This window comes from Polypterus senegalus, chromosome 12, assembly GCF_016835505.1.
Source record: "Polypterus senegalus isolate Bchr_013 chromosome 12, ASM1683550v1, whole genome shotgun sequence".
NCBI lineage: Eukaryota > Metazoa > Chordata > Cladistia > Polypteriformes > Polypteridae > Polypterus > Polypterus senegalus.
In genome coordinates, this window is record NC_053165.1 from 156,183,062 (window position 1) to 156,202,660 (window position 19,599).

Genomic DNA, 19,599 nt, shown 5'->3' on the forward strand with positions numbered 1-19,599 from the left:
CTAGAGAAGCAATTGTTCTATTCTTGGAAGATACAGTAGAGCTAAGCTCCTCACACTGCCATAGAGAGAGTCCAACAACACTGTGGGAATGTAATTTTGGCCATATATACAAAAAACATCAACATTTCAGTGACTGCAGGCGAGTACAAGAACACTGACTGACATATGAAAACATTGTCACATGATCAGGTTTTTTTTTTTAAAAGTTAACTATATTAACATAGCTTTCAACATAAGTGATAATTAGAAAACACTTAAAACAGATAAAAAAAAAAAGATACCCTACAAAGAAATACAAAAAACAGCAACCCGTCCTGACCAAATTGTGTGATAAGACAGAAAATTGTAATCATAGCATCTTTTGTGTACTTCTGGTATAAGAGAGCATTCTATGAGGCTATAAACTAGCAGGTACTCCATGATGTCCACTAAATGTCACTATAAACCTTGGAGTAAAAAGGCCACGGCAGTTTCAAAAATAAAATAGCATCAAAAGATGAAAAGTAACCGTCATGAGAAAAGAGATGCAAGAATGATTCTGCTCAGGGATAATTAAATGCAGAAAAAACCCATGAAATAATAAGAGATGTAATTATGGCTAACATTTCAGAATTCTAACTAAAATCCACTGAAAGGTACAGATAGCACATGTACAACATACTAACTGCTTCTTACAGAGATTCACATCCTTAAACCCACTTAATGCAATTAACAGTCACAGGGGGCCAACAGCCAAGTCTGGCAGCCATTGACAAGGAGCCAGCTTATTGCAAGGCCCACTCATGTATACAACCATATTCACTGAGGACCGAATTAGAGTGACCAATCAATATAACCTAAGCAGCTTTGGGCATGTGGGAGAAGTGGAGTACATGGGGGGGATGGGGGGGAGAAACATGTTAACATGTGGAGAGTGCAAACCCAAAGCAGTTCACTACCAGGTACGGCCATTTGAACCCATTATACTGAACCTGTTGGTGTCAGTACAACCTGCTGCACCACCATGAAGCCCACTAGGCAGCAATAATCAACATTATGTAATAAGTAGATACTGCTGTGGACAATCTAAAATTTATTTTTTAAACACAATTATATGATGTCAATTTAAAAAAAAAAAAAACCTTAAAAAATGTACACTAGTCTCCCATGAAAAGTCCCAGCTTTTTATATACCGGTCCTCTGTATAGCAGGTGTTTATTGACAGATAGGGATGTAAACTTAAACCCAGGCTTCATAAAATGTTCTATTTTCTGTAGAGTTCATATAACTTTAGGCAACCTGGCCAGATTTTTCAGTTGAGACCACCCCTGCTCTGGGAAAGCTTGTTTACCTAAAAAAAAAACAAAAAAAAAACAGAAAAATATTTTACTGAATGTTTTTGTCTGATTATATTACACATATAAACATACATTGCCTCGAAAGCTTATTTAGCCAACAATAATGTTTCACATTCTTTGGTCTGAGAATGTTCAATTACAACAGTATTCCTTTCTATGGTAGAGTTAGTAGAACTGCCACTTCATAGCTCCAGCATTCTGCATTTGAATCTCAAACCTGATCCATGCAGAGTTTGGATCTTATTCCTGTTTCTACAAGGGCTTTCTCCCCAAAGATGTACAGGATAGGTGAACTGGTAGCTTCAAACTGGCCATGTGCAAGTGTGGGTGGGTGCTTGATAGCGGACGATGTGAGGGACTGGCATCTTCTCTCAGTGCTGTCGAAAGGCTCTGGCCTCCCACCACCATGAACTGGATGAAGCAGCTTTGTATTTGTTAAGTTTCTTTCCTCTGTGATTGACAATGTGTCATATATAAAGGTAAAAATATTTTTTAAAAAATTCCTAAAAAAAAAAAACTAAAGCCTAATTAAAAAACATTCTCTCCTTTTATAGGGAAAAGCCAAGCAAAATGACACCTTTTATTGGCTAACTAAAAAGATTACAATATGCAAGCTTTCAAGGCAACTCAGGCCCCCTTCTTCAGGCAAGATGGGAAATAATTTCAGATTTCAGTCTAACTTAAGTTAGCCATGGTAAGTAGCCAGCATTTTTGAACACATTTCCAGGACTTGTGTACCCATAACCATAGAGGGCATCACATACATATGAAAATTAGAAAGCACAGACACAGGAGCCAAGAGTGAGAGTGGTACAATTTTCCAGGGTTCCAAAGGCAGCATTCCCTTTGGCCTCCCAGATTATTTCCAACAGACTTTGCCTCTAGGACTGAACCATATATGTACAGCCAACATAGCCATGATACGTCAAAGAATCCACCTGGCATCATATTGAACTGAATAGAAGCCAATGACCCACACTCAGTTGTTCTTATGATGGATGAACACATTGATGCACCCTTAGTGATGTAAAGAACCAGTAAGAAGTCTAAAAGGTCAGCATAAAGAAAAAAAAATACTGTTCTGTATACATTTTATATAAAGTATCTAAGACTTAAGTGTCACATGCACTAAATTTAATTAACATAAAACGTATCATCAGTAAAATTATTCATATATAAAAATGACAGTTTAAAAACATTGATTTTTTCAATGGCACTTGCCAAATTAAGGGACCTCTTAATCAGTGTCTAATACAAGTCAATCAAGCTTCAGGGATATCAATCTGTTCAGTTAACAAGCATAAGTGATTGTGAATCAACTTCACCTGCTTTGGTGCAAATGAAAAAGGGACAACAGGCGCACTGGAGAGGACACAGCAGGACAACACCCAAAAAGGGTTTTGCAAGTGGTAGCCACAGAGTGTTGCCTTCTCCTTATCCTTCCTAAATGATTCTTGTCTAGTTTTGCTAGTGTCCTCGTCACTAGTGGTAGCATAAGGCACAGGTAGTCCCAGCTCCTTCAAGATACATAAGAAATTTGACAAACGAGAGGAGACCATTCAGTCCATCAAGTTAGTTTGTTTAGCGAACAGCTGTCCCAATAAGTCATCCGGATTTTTCTTAAAGGTTGTCAAGGTTTTTGCTTCAACTACATGTCATGGTACTTTGTTCCAGAATCCCACAACTCTGAGTCAAGATGTCTTCCTTGGCTTCAGTTTTAAATGCCCTTCCCCTTAATGTCCAACGACAGTACGGGATTCACACTTAAGATGAAAGAATATTGCTGGACCTACTTTATCAATGTCTGAGGATTTTAAATACCTGGATTAGGTCCTCACGCAGCCTCCTCTGCTTGACAATAAACAGGTTTCATTCACCGAGTCTGTCACTATAGGTCATGTTCTTCAGTCCCATGATGCACTTGGTCGCGCTTCTTTGTACAGCTTCAATTGCTGCTATGTCTTTCTTGTACAGTGGTGACCAGAACTACACAAAATACTTCAGATGCGGTCCCATGAGTACATCATATTGTAACAGTTGTCACATATTTTGTGTGCTTTTATCCGTTTCTGCTTCTTGCTCCCTTTGAAATAGATGTCCGAGGGAATGATTGTCTTAGAGGATATCTCTTTAAGGGGAGTGTATTATAGAAGGGTTCAAGGGGGTGGGCAAATTAATTAGTGTTTGTTTAGTTGTTACGGATTTGGGGAGGATTGCTTAAAGGGCGTTTATAGTTTTGTTTGGTTGATTTATAATATACATTCTTGTTTGTTTAAATAATTGTTGGGTGGTTATTTCCTTTTGTAAATTCTTAAAGGACATCTCCAGCTGAGGGGATCAAAATGGGGGCTAAGGTTCTGTCTGGTTCCGTTCCTGATAATATTAGTTTTTTCTAAGAGTAGGAGATTTTTGTGTGTGCCGAGCTCCTCATTCTACCCGCTACCATATAGCTTGATTATAACATCCCTTGACTTAAATTCAACAGTTTTAATGATATAATCTAACATTTTATTTGCCTTTTTGTGTATTGTTAGTCAATGAAAATGCTATACACCACTAAATTGCTTTCAGAGGTTGCTTCATGTGGCAAATCCAAAAGTGCTGTCATAAGGAGGTTTGTTAGGTCTCCCAGCACAGTTTTAACAGCAAGAAGTAGAAACAAGGAGATAGGCTATTACATGAGAACAGCTGGACTGAGCTGTAAAAGGACATCAACTAAGCAACAGAGCTGCTCCTTTGTGCTTCTGTCCACACTGTCAGAAACAGACTATATGAAGGCCAGATACCCTTTAGTGGGACCTATGCTCACAGTGCATCACCATGTAGCTTGAATGGCAATTGTCAGCTCTCTTCAGAGAGGAGAGCAGGTTCACACTGAGCACATGTGACAGACGTGAAAGAGCCTGTAAAATGCCGTGCTGAACATTATGCAGCCTGCAACATCATCCAGCATGACCAGTTTGGCGGTGTGTCAGTGATGGTCTGGGGAGGTATATACTTGGGAGGGTCGCACAGACTTCTACGTGCTAGACAACGGTAGCCAGACTGCAGTTAAGTACCAGGATGAAATCCTCAGAGCCCATTGTCAGACCTTATGCAGGTGCAGGGGAACTTGGTTTCCTCCTGGTGCATGACAGTACCTGGCATCATGCAGCCAGAGTGTGTAGGCAGTTTCTGGATGATGAAGGCATTGATGCCACTGGCTAGCCCACACGTTCCCCTGACCCAAATCCAACTGAGAACCTCTGGGAAGTTATGTTCACCACCAAGTAGCCCCACAGACTGTCCAAGAGCTCATTGATGCTCTGATTCAGGTCAGGGACGACATCCCACAGGGTAATGTCTGCCTTGACATTATGGAATTCACACAAGTTGGATCAGGCTGGGATTTCAATTTTTGACTTTGATTTTTGTTTGTGATGTTGAATCCAACCCTTAATGGGTTTTAGGTTAACAAAGACCATATCAGACTGCATGTTATATTATATTACAAAACATAACCATAAATGATAATCTACTTGCTTATTAAAGAGAAGGGACGCAATTCTTGTTTTTAAACTTAACTCAGATAGACAGATTTTAATTTTAGTATAGTTGGCAGGATAAGACAGACAGACAGACAGACAGACACGTAAAAGGCACCTATATAACAAACAAATTTTTGTCCCCAGGTTAGATTCGATGATGTAATTTATAGCAAGTTTAGTAATAATTGATATGTTAACATGGGTGCAGTTTACAAAACATTTTGCAAGAAATTCCGTAAGAATGTTATTTGCCAAATAAAACAAGATGTCCTTACCGAGTTGAGCAGAAACCTTCTTCAGTGTTGTTTCCACATGATTTTGAAATGTGATTAGACCTCTTAATGTAATCCTATGTTTATCCATCTAGAGAGGAAAAAAAAACCCAAAAAACACAAATCTTTACTCATAACAGCTGCTCTTCAAAGGGAGACTTCAACAATCCCATAAGTCCTTTCTTTCTGTTAAGGTACAGCAACACCACACCACTGTCTACAGACATAACTGTTAACAATAAGTTAACATACAACATATCTGCTCACTAAAATTGAGGACCATTTACTATAGCATAACATTTTTTTTTTTATTTAAACAGGACATAGTTTTGTCAGTGTACAACAGTAAAGAATGTCAACTGTTTCTACCTGGTACTCACTGAAGACAAAAACATTCCATGTACCAGTTTATTTCTGTTCTGTTTATGTCAAATCATAAACAGGAAATTCATTCCCATAATACTAACCTTCAAAACAGAAGTGACAACTCTTGACCAATGAATAAAGGCAAGAGGTGGATCTGCAATTTAAAAGCACAATATTATGGGAACTATAATGTCAGCTGACTTCTCTAAAGTAATGTATTATAAAACATGAGTGAGATTTTTTTTTCTCTTTTTACCATGGTTGTGCTTCACATCATTAGCCATTGTACAGCACAGAGCACTATTGTCATGAACTTTTTTTCTTTCTGTTCTGCAAGAACACACAAGATCAAAATTTTTTCATGGTCATCACTACAAACTACATGGAATAAGTCACATATCTCTCTCTATTATAAAAAAAAAAAACATCTTGGCAGGGAGACCAAGGAGACGAAACATGATCTTCTAGGAAGACAATTTGATGTCCCGCAAGATACACTTTAACGTCACGCGAAACAAGGCAGTGAGACAGAAGGACAGCTGCTGTACTGGCTTTTAAATAATCGACGTGCAGCGCAACAAGCTGAACACGCACCTCGGCAGCAGCAGCACAAGGCCAACAGCTGATCTGTCTGCATCTCCTTAGTGTGCGTTCAGCTCCCCAACTTCACATTGCAAGTGGGAGAGACGCGAAGTGGCAGGAGCGTCTCGCGCCTCTGGGGTTGAGCGAAGCGATCAAGACCTGATCATCTCAGAGAGACACTTTGATTACAGACTAGACATTACAACCGTAGGAAGCAAAAACTCATGAGATGGTGACTTTTGCACGTCACGTCCTACTTACAAACAATTTAAAACAAGTTAACAGACATCTTAATCTAGCAGTTGTTGGAATGCTTTTGGCAGACACTTCATGAGCTCCCAGCTCTTAAAACAACAACAAGCAGAACACGCAGCTCGCCAGCAGATGATCAGAGCACATCTCCTTGGTGTGTGTTCAGCTCCCCTACCCCCACCAACCCCCCCTTCACAAAGCAAGCAACGTTATAGGTCCCGCTAGAAAAAGATTTAACCACACCCAGGGCAGGAAAAAAAGGACTAATATTGTTTTTACAAAAGTTTTAAAGTAAGAGTAAATATAATGCATATGTAACAATTCCCATGAAAATAATCTCTTTAAATAGTATCTCACAGTGAATGAAACCCGGTGGTAGGTGAGCAAAGTGAGCAGGGGGCGGAGCCCCCTAGTTTAAAAAAAAAAAATCTTTTGAGAGGAGTACTAATTTAAAAGCAACTTGTTTGATTGTAAAGTAGGAAGAAATGAGCGGGTTAAAAGAAAAAAAAAAAACCACACTGGATAGTTTCACTTTTGAAACATATTCCAATCAAAATGGCAACAAATCACTGGCTACTATAAATATTTCAAAGTGGTCTAAAAGAATTAAGGCCAAATGGAGCAACACATTTGCAAATAAGAAATTTTAGGATGGATTTCTATCCGATGCTCACCAGAGTCTCAGCGCTTTGTATCATAAATCGTTGACTATCCAGCAATTTCTGATAATCTGGTTTGCTGTTTAATACTCGACTCTGGGAAGATTCCACTCCAGCTGGCAGCACACATGTAACACCAGAGATCTTCGCTTGCTCCAACTCCCTAAGTTAATGACAGAATAGAAGTTCTTAACAGCTGGTTATTTTTGCATAATACACATTTCATAGCTATATACACACACACGTCTCATTTAAAGAAAGTATGTGTATACGGCAAACTATATAAAATGGATAGAATCGTGCAGACTGGCATTAAGCAAGACTTCTGAATATACAGTTTCATGCAATTTTCTTTCACAAAGCTGTTGAATTTTTTAAGGATGAGAAGTATCTGTCCACATTTCAGATTAGCTTCTTCCCCGCCAATGCATCCAGTTAAAATATAGAAAGATGTCTCACAACCGCTAATGGGTGGATGGACAGATAGTATTTCATTTGGCTGATCAATCAATCAAATATTATAACAAACAACAACAACCATTCTCTCAAATACACACCAGAATGACTAAGTCCTCCTTATCTACTTAAATCTTAGTCAGTGGAAAGTAGTAACTGTTCAAAGTCTCACCGGTTTTTCTCTTCAGATAATTCCTTGTGTCTTTTCAGAAGTTTATCCCAGGCTACACACTCCAATTTTAAACTGTCAAATACAAACACACATCATACCGGCTTGAATAAGTTAGGACTTCAGAGTTTGGTGAAGAAAAAAAAATTAAGATCTGGTGGAAAAAATTGAAAAAGTAATTAGAAACTGAAGCATCCTGTACCTCTTGGCAGCAATGCTTAAATTCTCCATGGTTTTTCTTATCTCTGGATCAGAACACCTAGTGTATGAATAAAGCATAAGAACAATAAATTTACCTTTTTCCCTTCTTGAAAAAGTATATGTTTTATAATGAAGACAAAATACTTGGGTGTAAATTAAAATTTAGCTATTTATTCCAAAAGGTATGTATGGCCATGTATTGCCATAAGAAGTCAGACAAAACAACAGATTAAGCTTAGCCTGCTTCCCAAACCATTCCACTACAAGCCTTGAGGGCTGAATATTTAACAGTACCAACTTGTACTAAATTCCTGTGTGTTCTGGCTATCAATTTTTGACAGCCATCACTGCAAAAAATGGCTAAACAAAATGGATTAACTGGCTGATATAGAACTTAACAAAATGCAAGATGGATCAAGTATGGATAAAAAGTGTTCCCTTTCACTTTGGAAAAACTGCATTTAAGGCAATATTTTTGCTTCTTTGGGAAAAGTTTAAAATCCATGTTTCTTCAGCATCAGTCCTTACATTGCAAATCAACTTGCTCAGATTTTATTTAAACTACACATTTATTTTTTGGACCTGTATTTTCAGTAAAGGCTCACATCAGGCCTACTTTGACAACAAGGTTTTAAAACTACCATAGAGGGGTACAGCTGCACATACATCTTAATGAACTCTAATTGTGTCTAATTAATTTATATCAATCAATAAACCCAACATATCTTTGTAGTATAGGGCAAAAATGAAATAACGTATGCTGAACCCTATGTGAGAAGAACTGGTCAAGTGTTTTTCTTTTATTATCACACTAGCCGTTCTCCGCGACTCTGCCCATGTAGTAGTAAAACAGGAGGGTGAGGAGGGCCCCTCCCGGCTGCCCACTCCTGACATCAGGCAACTTTTTTTTGGATTAGCGCAAATATATATCGCTCCTACAAGCGAACTATGATTCTTAGCGCGATGAGAGAAGTCGCAAAATCAACCAGAACGAATAACACCCAATCTAAATCGGTTAAGTAGTCCTCTTGTTTGCTAGTTAAGTGGAGGTAAGGAGGCTGGCAGTGAGTGAGGAGGTACCCCTTGGCCTGCTACATGTCTCTCGGATTCGCGCAAATAAATTGGTACCGCAAGCAAACTGTGATACTTGGCATGATGATGTCACAAAATCAACCTGAATGTTCAAGCAAGTTATAGATAAAAAACCCAATATAAATCCGTTAAGTAGTTCACTCATGAAAAGCAGAGAGACATACAGACAGACGCTGGATTTTATATATATATATATATATATATATATGAATGAGAGAAAGAGAGAGAGATGTGTCTACTCTTGTTTCTTCATTTATCCCCAAAAGTAAGAAAGTGGGACTAAACATAAAAGAGGTGTTAATATTAATTACAATTCTTCTGGTGGCTTCTGCGTCACCTTCTCAAACTTTCCTGCTTTTTGCATGTTGTTCAGCAACCACTTGACATCTTTAGTTATAGAAGAAACTGTTGGAGATAGATAGATAAAGAACTATTAGCAAAAACCCAAATCAAGTCGAATACATGCATCTCTGTGGAATGAGGCACCCTCCTTCTCCTGCAAAAACCAACACGATCCTTGCAAAAAGTGAAAATACTTTAATCTGCAGTACATGTAAATACCATATGTACAAGGTCAATGGGTTTACTTGTTGACTACCAGACTTAACAATGGAAGACGACATGTGATCCAAGTGACATTGCCTTTGGTACGTTTATTGTTACCAGGTTTGCTGGTTCCATCATTTAAAAAAGGACTGCCATCTTCAGCTCTTTTATTCTCTACACTTCCTAAAAGTTTACAAAGAATTGTGCAAAAAACAAAAAAAAATATCTGGTAAGTTGCAGTTCTGCTGTAAGGGCCTAAACACCTTATTAATAAAAGAGTTCAGTCAGACTCTTTGAAACCAACAAAAAAGCCACAAACAGCTAAACAAAATATTTCCATAATAGTAATGTGAAGAAGGGCATCTCTAAATATGCAACCAGACCTTGAGGCTGACAGGCTACTGCAAGAACAGGAAGATGAGGCTACAGTAGGCACAAGGTCACTAAAACAAGACAATCAAAACTTAGAAAAATGTTACCTGGTCTGATGTATCTCAGTTTATGTTGTTATATTGCAGATGACAGGGCCAGAACTTGATATAAATACATGAATCCATTGATCCTTTTTGCCTTGTGTCAACTGTATGGACTGCCAGTGGTGGTATAAAGTTGTATTGAATATCTTTATGACAAACATTAGCAACCTTAATACCAACTGCACATTATTTAAATGATGCAGCGTACTTACATAATACTGTGAACCATAGCTACAGTCTGCCCTTTTTCAAATGAATACTTCTAGTAGGATAATGGCCCGTTTTGGAAAAAGCACAAACGTGACTGTAACTTCAGGCTACTCGGATGGTTTTGCACTATTCACAGTGCAGAGGTTTTCAGCAAGAATGTATGTTTAAAAAAATCTGGAGGAACTATATAATTAAAATAGTACAGACCATAATTTCATAAGGAATATGGCACCATACATCAAAGAGTTATGTCTGTTCATAAGGAAGTTGGGGGACCTCGCCAGGACTAAACAGGCGCAAAAAAATAAAGAGGCCAGCGAGATATAGCAAATTATTTTAATTTGAATACAAAATGTCACAAAGTAGTGAATTAGCAAGGACTGCCATGATGTTAGATTAATTGTTTATGTTAAAGCCATCTGACACAACTTCAAGGAGCTGTATTTTTTTCTAAGATCCTTAATCCCAATTGTGGATTACAGGAATCTTGTTTACTTAACTAGAGTAAGCATAATGAGAAAAGAGTGAATTCTAAAAAGAGAAGAAGCAGCTACTTAAAACATACCGTTTGAATTAAGAACGTGCAGGTCAATTTCTGGCTCTGACATCACAGAATTCTTTAGCTTCTCCAATGCATACTAGACAATGGAGAGAGGGAAATGAAGAAAAAAAAAAAGGAATACAATGCAAGAACATAAATACATGATATTGGCAACAATTATTAATGTAACATCACAGCACAAATCAGCCAGCTACATAAAGCACTATTAAATTAGCAAATACTAAGAATCCACAAAATGACACACTCCCAGATAATATTGTGTTTTAAATAATACATATAGCAAAGAATTAAATCTAATCATGCAAACTGTGAAGGGAAAAAAATATTTCAGATTAATTGTGGAAATCTTTGTAAAAGGTAAGAAGACACAGATATGACAAATTGTAATAGCACTATACCTCAAAAGAGGCCTGCAGAAGTCTGGCGAACCTCTGGTCCTCTGGCAGCTCCTGCCCAATATCATTACCGAGTTCTGTGGATTATAAAGCAGTCAACATTTCACTGTGTAGCAGTATTGATTTATCAATTAGAAGGTATTAAAGTAATCATTCTCCAAGGCTGAACTAAGCAAATGTACTGCCATTATTTTCTGCACTGCCTTTTTAATAAAGAGCAATCACTGTATTGAACCTATTCATATACTGCGGCAAGAAGCAGTAAGTGGACTCTTTGGAAATAACTTTATTTATGTAAACGGTTGTCTTAAAAGAAGGTCTGTTCTTCATCTACGTTACAACCATGAACAAACAATTTGGTTTAACTTATACTGTACAAATTATTATATTGTCCTTGTATATATTGTAATTTTTCATAGGTGCCTACTAATGTGAAGCATGCATTGCTAAAAACTGATCTCAGAACACTTACAATAATGAATTGTTGAATTGCATAAAGCTGTAAAGTGTTCAAATGTATTTTCGCAGAGTTTACTGATGTATTTGTCAGTCCACAGTTAAACTGTGTATAGATGGAGAGTATTTAGTACTGTGGCTACGCTCTGTAGAAGTGGGAGGCCTGCCAACATAACTCGAAAGGTACAACTCAGAAAGCTCAACGAAGTAAAAAAGAACCCTGGTTAAACAGCCAAAGGCTTGAAGGAATAATTAGAACAGATGAGCATCTCTTTTCAAGAGTCTACCATACATAATACAAAAAATAAATAAATAATCACTCCATGCCTGACATTTGCCAAAGACCACCTTGACACTCCACAGAGCTATTGGAAAAATGCTATGTGAACTGAAACTGTGGTCAAAATGGAAGCACACATAGTGGTACATATGGTATAAAATGGGCACTGCATACCAACATGAAAACATCATCCCAATAATGAAGTATAGTGGAGGAAGCATCACTGTTTGGGTTTGTTTTTCTCCCTCGGGGACAGGGCATTTTACTATCATCGACTAGTAAGTGAATTCTGAAGATTATCAAAGCATCCAACAGAATGTCAGTTCTGCTGTCTGCTAGCTGAAGCTCAGTAGAGGTTGGATAATACAGCAGGACAATGACAATAATCATCCAAGTAAACATATTACAGAATAGCTTCGAAGAAAAGAAAACCTACCTACTGGATTGGCCTGGTCAGAGCGTAGACATTATTCCAATAGAGATGCTGTGCAATGACCTCAAGGGAGCCACTCATACCACACATCCTAAGAATATGGCTAAGCTGAAACAGTTCAGTAAAGAAGAAAGGTCCAAAATTCCTCCTGAACTTTGTTCAGGTCTGCTCTGCACCTACCAAAAGTGCTTGAGATTCAAACAGTTATTAAATCTAAAGGTTCAAATATATTTCCTACAGCACACTGTGAATGTTGGATGGGTTTGTTTAATGAAATAAAGACTAAACATTATGCATTACTAGCTTAAGTGTATCGTGTTTGTCAATACTTGTGACTTAAAGATCAAATCATGCTGTATAACCAGTTAATGAAGAAAACCAGGTCATTCCAAACCGTTGCCATACCTTCTCTTACCACTGTACTTTCTACAATGCCTTCTGATAGCTTTAATAAAATGTACTACTATAGAAAAATGAAAACTGCTACGTTCAGATATAAAAGACCACTTTGTATGGTTTTAATCCATATACATAAGACATCATAAAAACACCTCTATTTGCCTTTTGTTACCTAGCATTAGTATTCAATCTCAAATTCATTTTAGACATCAAAATGTAGCAAGGAGTATAATTTATTCTAATCAGACATAGAAGACAAGTAGGTAAACACATGAATACAATTAGCAGCTAAATGAATCAAATTTGAGTAGAAACCTAAAACAGACCTTGATGATCAGACGATTCTTTGTGGAATGTTGGCAGAGACCTGCTGATAGATTTCCTCCAGGACTTCCTCCTGTTAGGTGGACTTGTGATTCCATGAGATCTTGGGTCAGGCATGGCAGCAGCCAAAATGGACTCCATCTTTGTAACTTTGCCAGAAGAGCTCTCTCCTTCTGAGGAAGCGTTTGAACACTGTGCATTTTGGAAAGTACTATTCACAGTTGAATGTACTCCCTCATGCTCCTCCAGATCAGGACATTTGTTTAATTCCTTCACTTCTTTTGGCGACTTTTGTCTTTCAGAAGACTCCTCGATTAGTATGGAGTCTTGACATTGCTTTCCTGCCTCCAATTCAGAGACGTGGCCTTGGCACTGCATCCTTGCCTCTGGCAGAGATCTGCAGCTGCCAGATTGCCCTTCTGCCTCCTGCACCATGCTGTTCAAATCATTCTGCTTCTCTGAGATAACAGTCTGAGACTGACTTTCAGTCTTTTGTGCCAATTTGAAGCATTTCAACTCTCGATCCTCAAGATACTCTTCTGAACGGTCTGTCCTACAGTCAGAGCTGCAGTTTTCAGACTCTCCACCAATCTCTCCCTTGCCACAGTTTTCTTTAGTAAACTCCGCCTTATGTTGTTCTAAGTTGGGAATTTCGAACTTCCCTCCTTTTTCTTGTTTCAGGTTAGGATTTTCCAACATTTCTACTCCATTTCTGCTGCAATTAGCTCTTTTGTTTTGCTTCCTTGTAGACATTTTCAAATTTGATTCTGGGGGAGGCAAGTGCCTTTTCCTTAAGCTCTGATTAAGTTCGGTCTTCACTGGTGTACATCTTGCTACAGGTTGTAAATGGTTGAGGAACACGTAGCCGAGTACATACAGGGATGAAAGAAAATGCAGAAGAATTAGCATTTTTCAAAAGAAGGTTAAAAGCAAAACTTTCCCAAATAGTTCACACTTACCACGAGTCCCAAAAGCTACTGGCTGTGAAGAAGCAGTCTGAACAGAAAAAAGAAGCAAAGTACCAAGAAAATCATTCAAGTGCCCGGTTTCTTTATTTGGCAAAACAGAAACAGACAATGATTATATCTGTTTAATCCAATTATAATAATACAAAGTGTCATATTACAAAAAAGTACAAAACTTCTAGGAGGAAGTGTTAATAAATGGTACATGATAACCATGTAGTGTATTTTAAAAGGCGTATGTGTTTGGGTGATAAAACCATAATAATAAAGCCATTACTTAGACTATATTTTAAAAAAAAAAAAAAAGTTTTCCTTTCAAGCAGAATAAACAAAAGGATCTAGTATAGTGCTACTGCAACAAAACTCCATTGTCCTGGATTCAAATCCCAGGCTGACGACTGTCTATGTTGAGTCTGCACGTCGGGTCTGCTGTGGTTTTTCTTCTATACTGGCCAAGCAAGAGTACTCTTTGATGCACTGGTGTCCAGTTCAGGGTTGTTGTTAGGATCACTAAAGACTTCCTGTGGCCATTGAGTGATTGTGTGTGTTAGAAAATGGATGGATGCAATAGTAACAAGTGTAACACTTCAGTGTCTACATATTTAAGTTATTACCACTTATCAAGATAATTAAAATGTCCTTACATCTTGCAGACTCTGCACTCTTTGATTCCTGCAAGGGAGAGGAGAAAACATAATTAATGGATTCTTTTACATCTTCTTGATTGCACATCTTAATTAATAGAACCATAATTAGGGCTGCCAACCGTCCTCATTTTCCCAGACATGTCTTCATTTTTAAAAACACACCATGGACTATCCAGGAGGAATTTATAAAATTTTGAAAATACCCAGAATTTTGGCTACTAAAATTTGAAAATCTCCATATCCTTATCACTGGTAAAAACTGAAAGCTGTACTCCAATCAGCATTTGCATAAGTAGTGTGCACACTTTCTCCCCAGAATCTTCACTTTCATTCCAGTAGTAAACAATGATTGATGAGAAAAGTCCATGTCTGTCCAACTTGACTTTTTCACTTCATCTTTTGAATTCAGCTTTATCTTCTTGGCGAGTAGGCAATTTATTATAAATATTGTTCCTTTCCTTAATTATTTGTAATTCTAATTCACAGTAAATAAGTGAATTTATTTAAAATTGAAATTACAATTTCACATTTTCTGTGTGAGATCTTATTTTCGATTCTTCTTTCAGCAGCTTGGTTACACAGAAATTTCTTACATCCAGGTACAGTCTGTCAAACTTAAGCAAGTACTGCTTTGTAATATTTTATTGGAAAATAGCTATTACCTCACGTTGTTCTAAAACGGATTTAGAATTGTAAATGAATGAGTCAACTATTCAAGTTTCAGTTAATTAAAAAAAAAAACAAAACAAAAAACCAACCCCACACATTTATTGTATATATATATATATATATATATATATATATATATATATATATATATATATATGCAATATGTTTTTTAAATCAGCTGATCAAGTAATAAGTCACTTCAAGTAATTTAATAATATTTTCATAATTCTTTCATTTACATAAATTCAGGAATACCCATTATGCCAAGTGCAAGCTCACAGACTACATGAACAACAATATCCTTATTTTGAAAGGGCAGACACACATTCAGTTATGGGGCTAACACTCACAAGATTCAATTTCAGTAGCATGCGATGTATAGATTGCTATTCATATTTATCCAAGAACCCAGATTTACGGAGAAAAATAGCTTCGGTGGAACAATATAAAAGAATGTAGATAAATACAAATAAACTAAATTGAAACGAGTAAGAATATTTTTTAGTTTACTAGAAGTGAATTTACCATGTGTATCATTTTTTACAGGTTTACGACAGTTAAGCTATCGAAATAAGAATGGAAGGAATGAAGTCTTAATTTAAGAGGCTTGACGTATTCACAATATTTAATTGCTTATTAGTTTACTAGTGACTGTGGCCATCATATCATAATTATAGTGATAAACTGCTACTAAAGGTTTATGTCATTTTAAAAAAACCATAAGACAGTATAAAAGAGTATTATGACATCATAGGGAAAGACGTCCTCAAAAGTCCTCATTTATTGACCCAAATGTCCTCATTTTCAGAGAAAGAATTGGCAGTCCTAACCAGAATGTATTCTTATAACAGGCTTAAAAGTAATTTATCTTGAAAGGTGCCAGCAACAGCGTCAGTTTACTTTCATCTTCTACAGCCAATTCTATTGGACTAACAACTTTTATATTGCATATTACACTCCACCAACAATTTACAGATAGTATTGAAATCCTTTTAGAGAGTAAAACCATCTTTTGAGGCACCAATAGAGAGATACGCTAAAGTCTACATACTTAATGTTGTTGTTGACAAATCACTTATGGTTTTGAAAAGGCGGTTTGAAAATGAAGTGATACAAACCTTGTACAATTACTGTGTCCCTAATGTATATCAGGTAAAGTTTATTGGTAGTTTGACAACAAAACTGGGTGCCAGTATAAACTATGCTGCACATCCTCTCTCTGTGACACACCTGCTTGAAAGACTTTCAGCCAATTAATTACTCAGCATAAGTGGTGAAGAAACGAATCAACACCAACGCAACAAAGTCATATCAAAAGGTGCCCTGGGTCAATAAACTGATTTTTATTTATTATTTTAAAGTTTTTCCTTCTTGTACCTTAACAGATTAAAACACTCAATATTGTTTTGTAAAAATAATTGGTTGACAAAATATTGTTTTAAAGATTTTCATTCCTTCTCTAAAAATAACTTAAGGATCAGACAGTAGTTTTCAATATTTGACATGATATGCTCATATACCTGCTAGCAATCTGGGCACAATAACTTTAAGCTTGGACATTGCATACTCTGTCTATATACTGAAAATCGCTCATAATCACAAATGCTGTTTCCGTTTTTTGTGGCTATCCATTCAAATTGCAGCCATGCTCTCGCACGACTTGCCGTTCAAATGTCCTACCTATTCAAAAGCTTTGACATTACACAACTGTTTTTTTTGCATTTCCCTCAAAACAGGTAGGTGGGTCACGAAGAACGGTTCAAACCCAGTCCACGAAACATGTTAAAGCACAAATGGTTGAGAGCATGCGCTGAAAGCACGTCGGCTCATCCACCACATGACGAACCACCTGGATTGGCACTCGAGTGCGGGGGGTGACACCTCAGCAGCACACTGGAACAGTGTACGATTTTTGACGGTGGCTGGAGTGTCAGTTCCTGTAAATTGGAGGGCCTGCTTGCAGGGTTGTATGCAGATTAACGTCATACCCAGGACGAAGCAATTGCAGGTTATGAATCCTCTTAAATACAAACCCAACGAGTTTCCATATTACCTTGAGCAGTTCTTTACTTTTTATAGATATTTACCTTGCCTTGTTATCTGCAAAAGACGTAATACAATCCTGCCTTTTCATCCAACTCTGAAGAAAAGCTGTTCCTTTTTCTTATATATTTTTGGGGCTTACGGCTCCAGCTGCATTTCTTTTAAAGTACCCTAACGCTTATGCAAGTATTACGTTAATAGAGTTTTGGGCGCCACGGGCCAAGTTCACGCGTATACATTCACGATTAAAATAAACTAATTCAAAACACTCTCACCTGGAAAGTTCACTGCTTTGTTGCGTTGGTGTTGATTCATTTCTTCGCCGCTGTCTCGTCGCTTCAGCCATTCTTATTTTTTCCTCTTCTTTTCAAAGAACGGCTATAGCCACGCCCTATTGTGTATTCGTTTTTCAAACTCTGCCCGCCAGTTTATGATTTCCTTATGACGTAAACATCGTCGCGTGTTAATTGTGTCACGGAGGTCGCGTGTGTCTTGGGAAGTGTAGTTTTAGTTGTGTTTCTTACACACAGGCTTACCTAAAACTACTTAATGGAGTAAGATCGCTGTCAAAAATAACTCGTAATAATTGAAGTCAAATTTACATTTCACACGTGTCAGTTAAGCTTGCGCTTCTGAAAGTTACACTCACACTTCATAACTACCGTGCGGCTTCAGTATTAAACCTTAATCAAGCCTCTGTTTTTAACGTTGTGATCATGTATGTCTCTTAAAGCATTACAGACGCGATACCCTCATTTTAACATATGTAAAATGGCGTTACTTTGTAAGATTTGAAAGTGGCCATAATATGCCATTAAACAACAGTTCATCTGTCAAAATTATGGCGTTTAACTTAATAAGAGTAATTTTCTGATGTAAACTAGCAGTGTTAAAATATATATCAAGCAATTGCCTAAGCCATCAGAAAAACAAGACAGAAAACGCCACGCCTCTAAAATGATAACTGAAATGAACCACAAACTCCATTTGATCCAACCGGTGCCCGAATCTCGCAACACAAGACTAAGGCTATCTTGTCTTTGGAAAGAAAACGAGACAGATCTAAAGAAGAACTTCAGACGATTAATCTATTCAGCTATGGTCTTTCACAGAAAACGCAGCATGCTGCCATCCCGTGATTTGGGATTTCTGAGTTGACATCGAGAGAAGTCAAGCAAAATTACACCTTTTATTGACCAACTAAAAAGATTACAATATGTATAGCAAGCCGAATTGACATTTAGAGATATCTCAAAATTAATTTTAAGATATCTAGAAATGCATTTTGGATATCTCAAATTGAATTACAGATATCTAAAAATGCATCTATTTTAAGATCTAAAAAGCATTTTATGATCTCAAATAGATTTCAAGAGATCTTGAAATTATGTGCTGTACATTTTGAAATATATGAAATGCATTTTCAGATATCTCAACATAACTTCCTGCACATTTTAAAGATATCTCAAATAGATTTTCAGATATCTCAAAATCACTTCCCGTGCATTTCAAGATATCTCAAAATCACTTCCTGTAAAATTTCCTATTCTTTCAATGGGACTTCCTGTCTATTTTGAGATATCTCAAAATGTATTTGAGATATCTTGAAATGCACAGGAAGTTATTTTAAGATGTCTGAAAATCTATTTGTGACATCTTAAAACGTACAGGAAGTTATGTTGAGATATCTGAAAATGCATTTCAGATATCTCAAAATGAATCTGAGATATCTTAAAATGAGTAGGAAGTTATTGTAGGATATCTCGAAATATAAGATATCTCAAAAAGTATTTAACATAACTTAAAATTCACTGTTGTTTGAGATATCTAAAATACATTTTTTGATATCTAAAATTAATTTCATGATATCTTAAAATGGGTCTCTGCTCCATTTCAGATATCTAACAATGTATTTAAAGATATCTCAAATTGTATTTGCTGATATCTAAAATGCATTTTAAGATATCTTTAAAAGGACACTCGATTATTTCAAGATATCTCAATAGCATTTTTAGATATCTACAATACAATTTAAGATATCTGAAATACATTTCCAGATATCTCAGAACAGCTTCCTGTCCACTTTCAGGTATCTCAACATCACTTCCTGCTCATTTCAAGATATCTCAAATACATTTTAAGATATCGTATAATAAACAAGAAGTTCCATTGAAATAATAGGCAGTTTTACAGGAAATGATTTTGAGATATCTTGAAATGCATTTAAGATATCTTAAAATGCAGAAAAGGTCAATTTAAAGATATCTGAAAATTCATTTGA

The 19,599-nt window shown here is 36.8% G+C and overlaps 1 protein-coding gene across 2 annotated transcripts; it reads right to left on the minus strand.

The window, feature by feature from the left end:
• Positions 1-1,142: 1,142 nt before the first annotated feature.
• LOC120539986 (kinetochore-associated protein DSN1 homolog) lies at positions 1,143-18,188 on the minus strand. Of its 2 annotated transcripts, none has more exons than XM_039770404.1 (12): positions 17,594-18,188; positions 14,604-14,631; positions 13,954-13,990; positions 12,997-13,827; positions 11,106-11,179; positions 10,711-10,783; positions 9,225-9,318; positions 7,823-7,879; positions 7,624-7,695; positions 7,011-7,158; positions 5,140-5,227; positions 1,143-1,330 (listed from the first exon to the last, which is right to left on the minus strand). In XM_039770404.1, exons 1-12 carry the CDS (start codon positions 17,662-17,664, stop codon positions 1,260-1,262), a joined length of 1,644 nt encoding a protein of 547 aa, XP_039626338.1. In that variant the 5' UTR covers positions 17,665-18,188; the 3' UTR covers positions 1,143-1,259. The 2 variants fall into 2 exon arrangements, with proteins under 2 accessions (XP_039626338.1, XP_039626339.1); XM_039770405.1 differs by lacking the exon at positions 17,594-18,188 and adding an exon at positions 17,363-17,576.
• Positions 18,189-19,599: the final 1,411 nt, after the last annotated feature.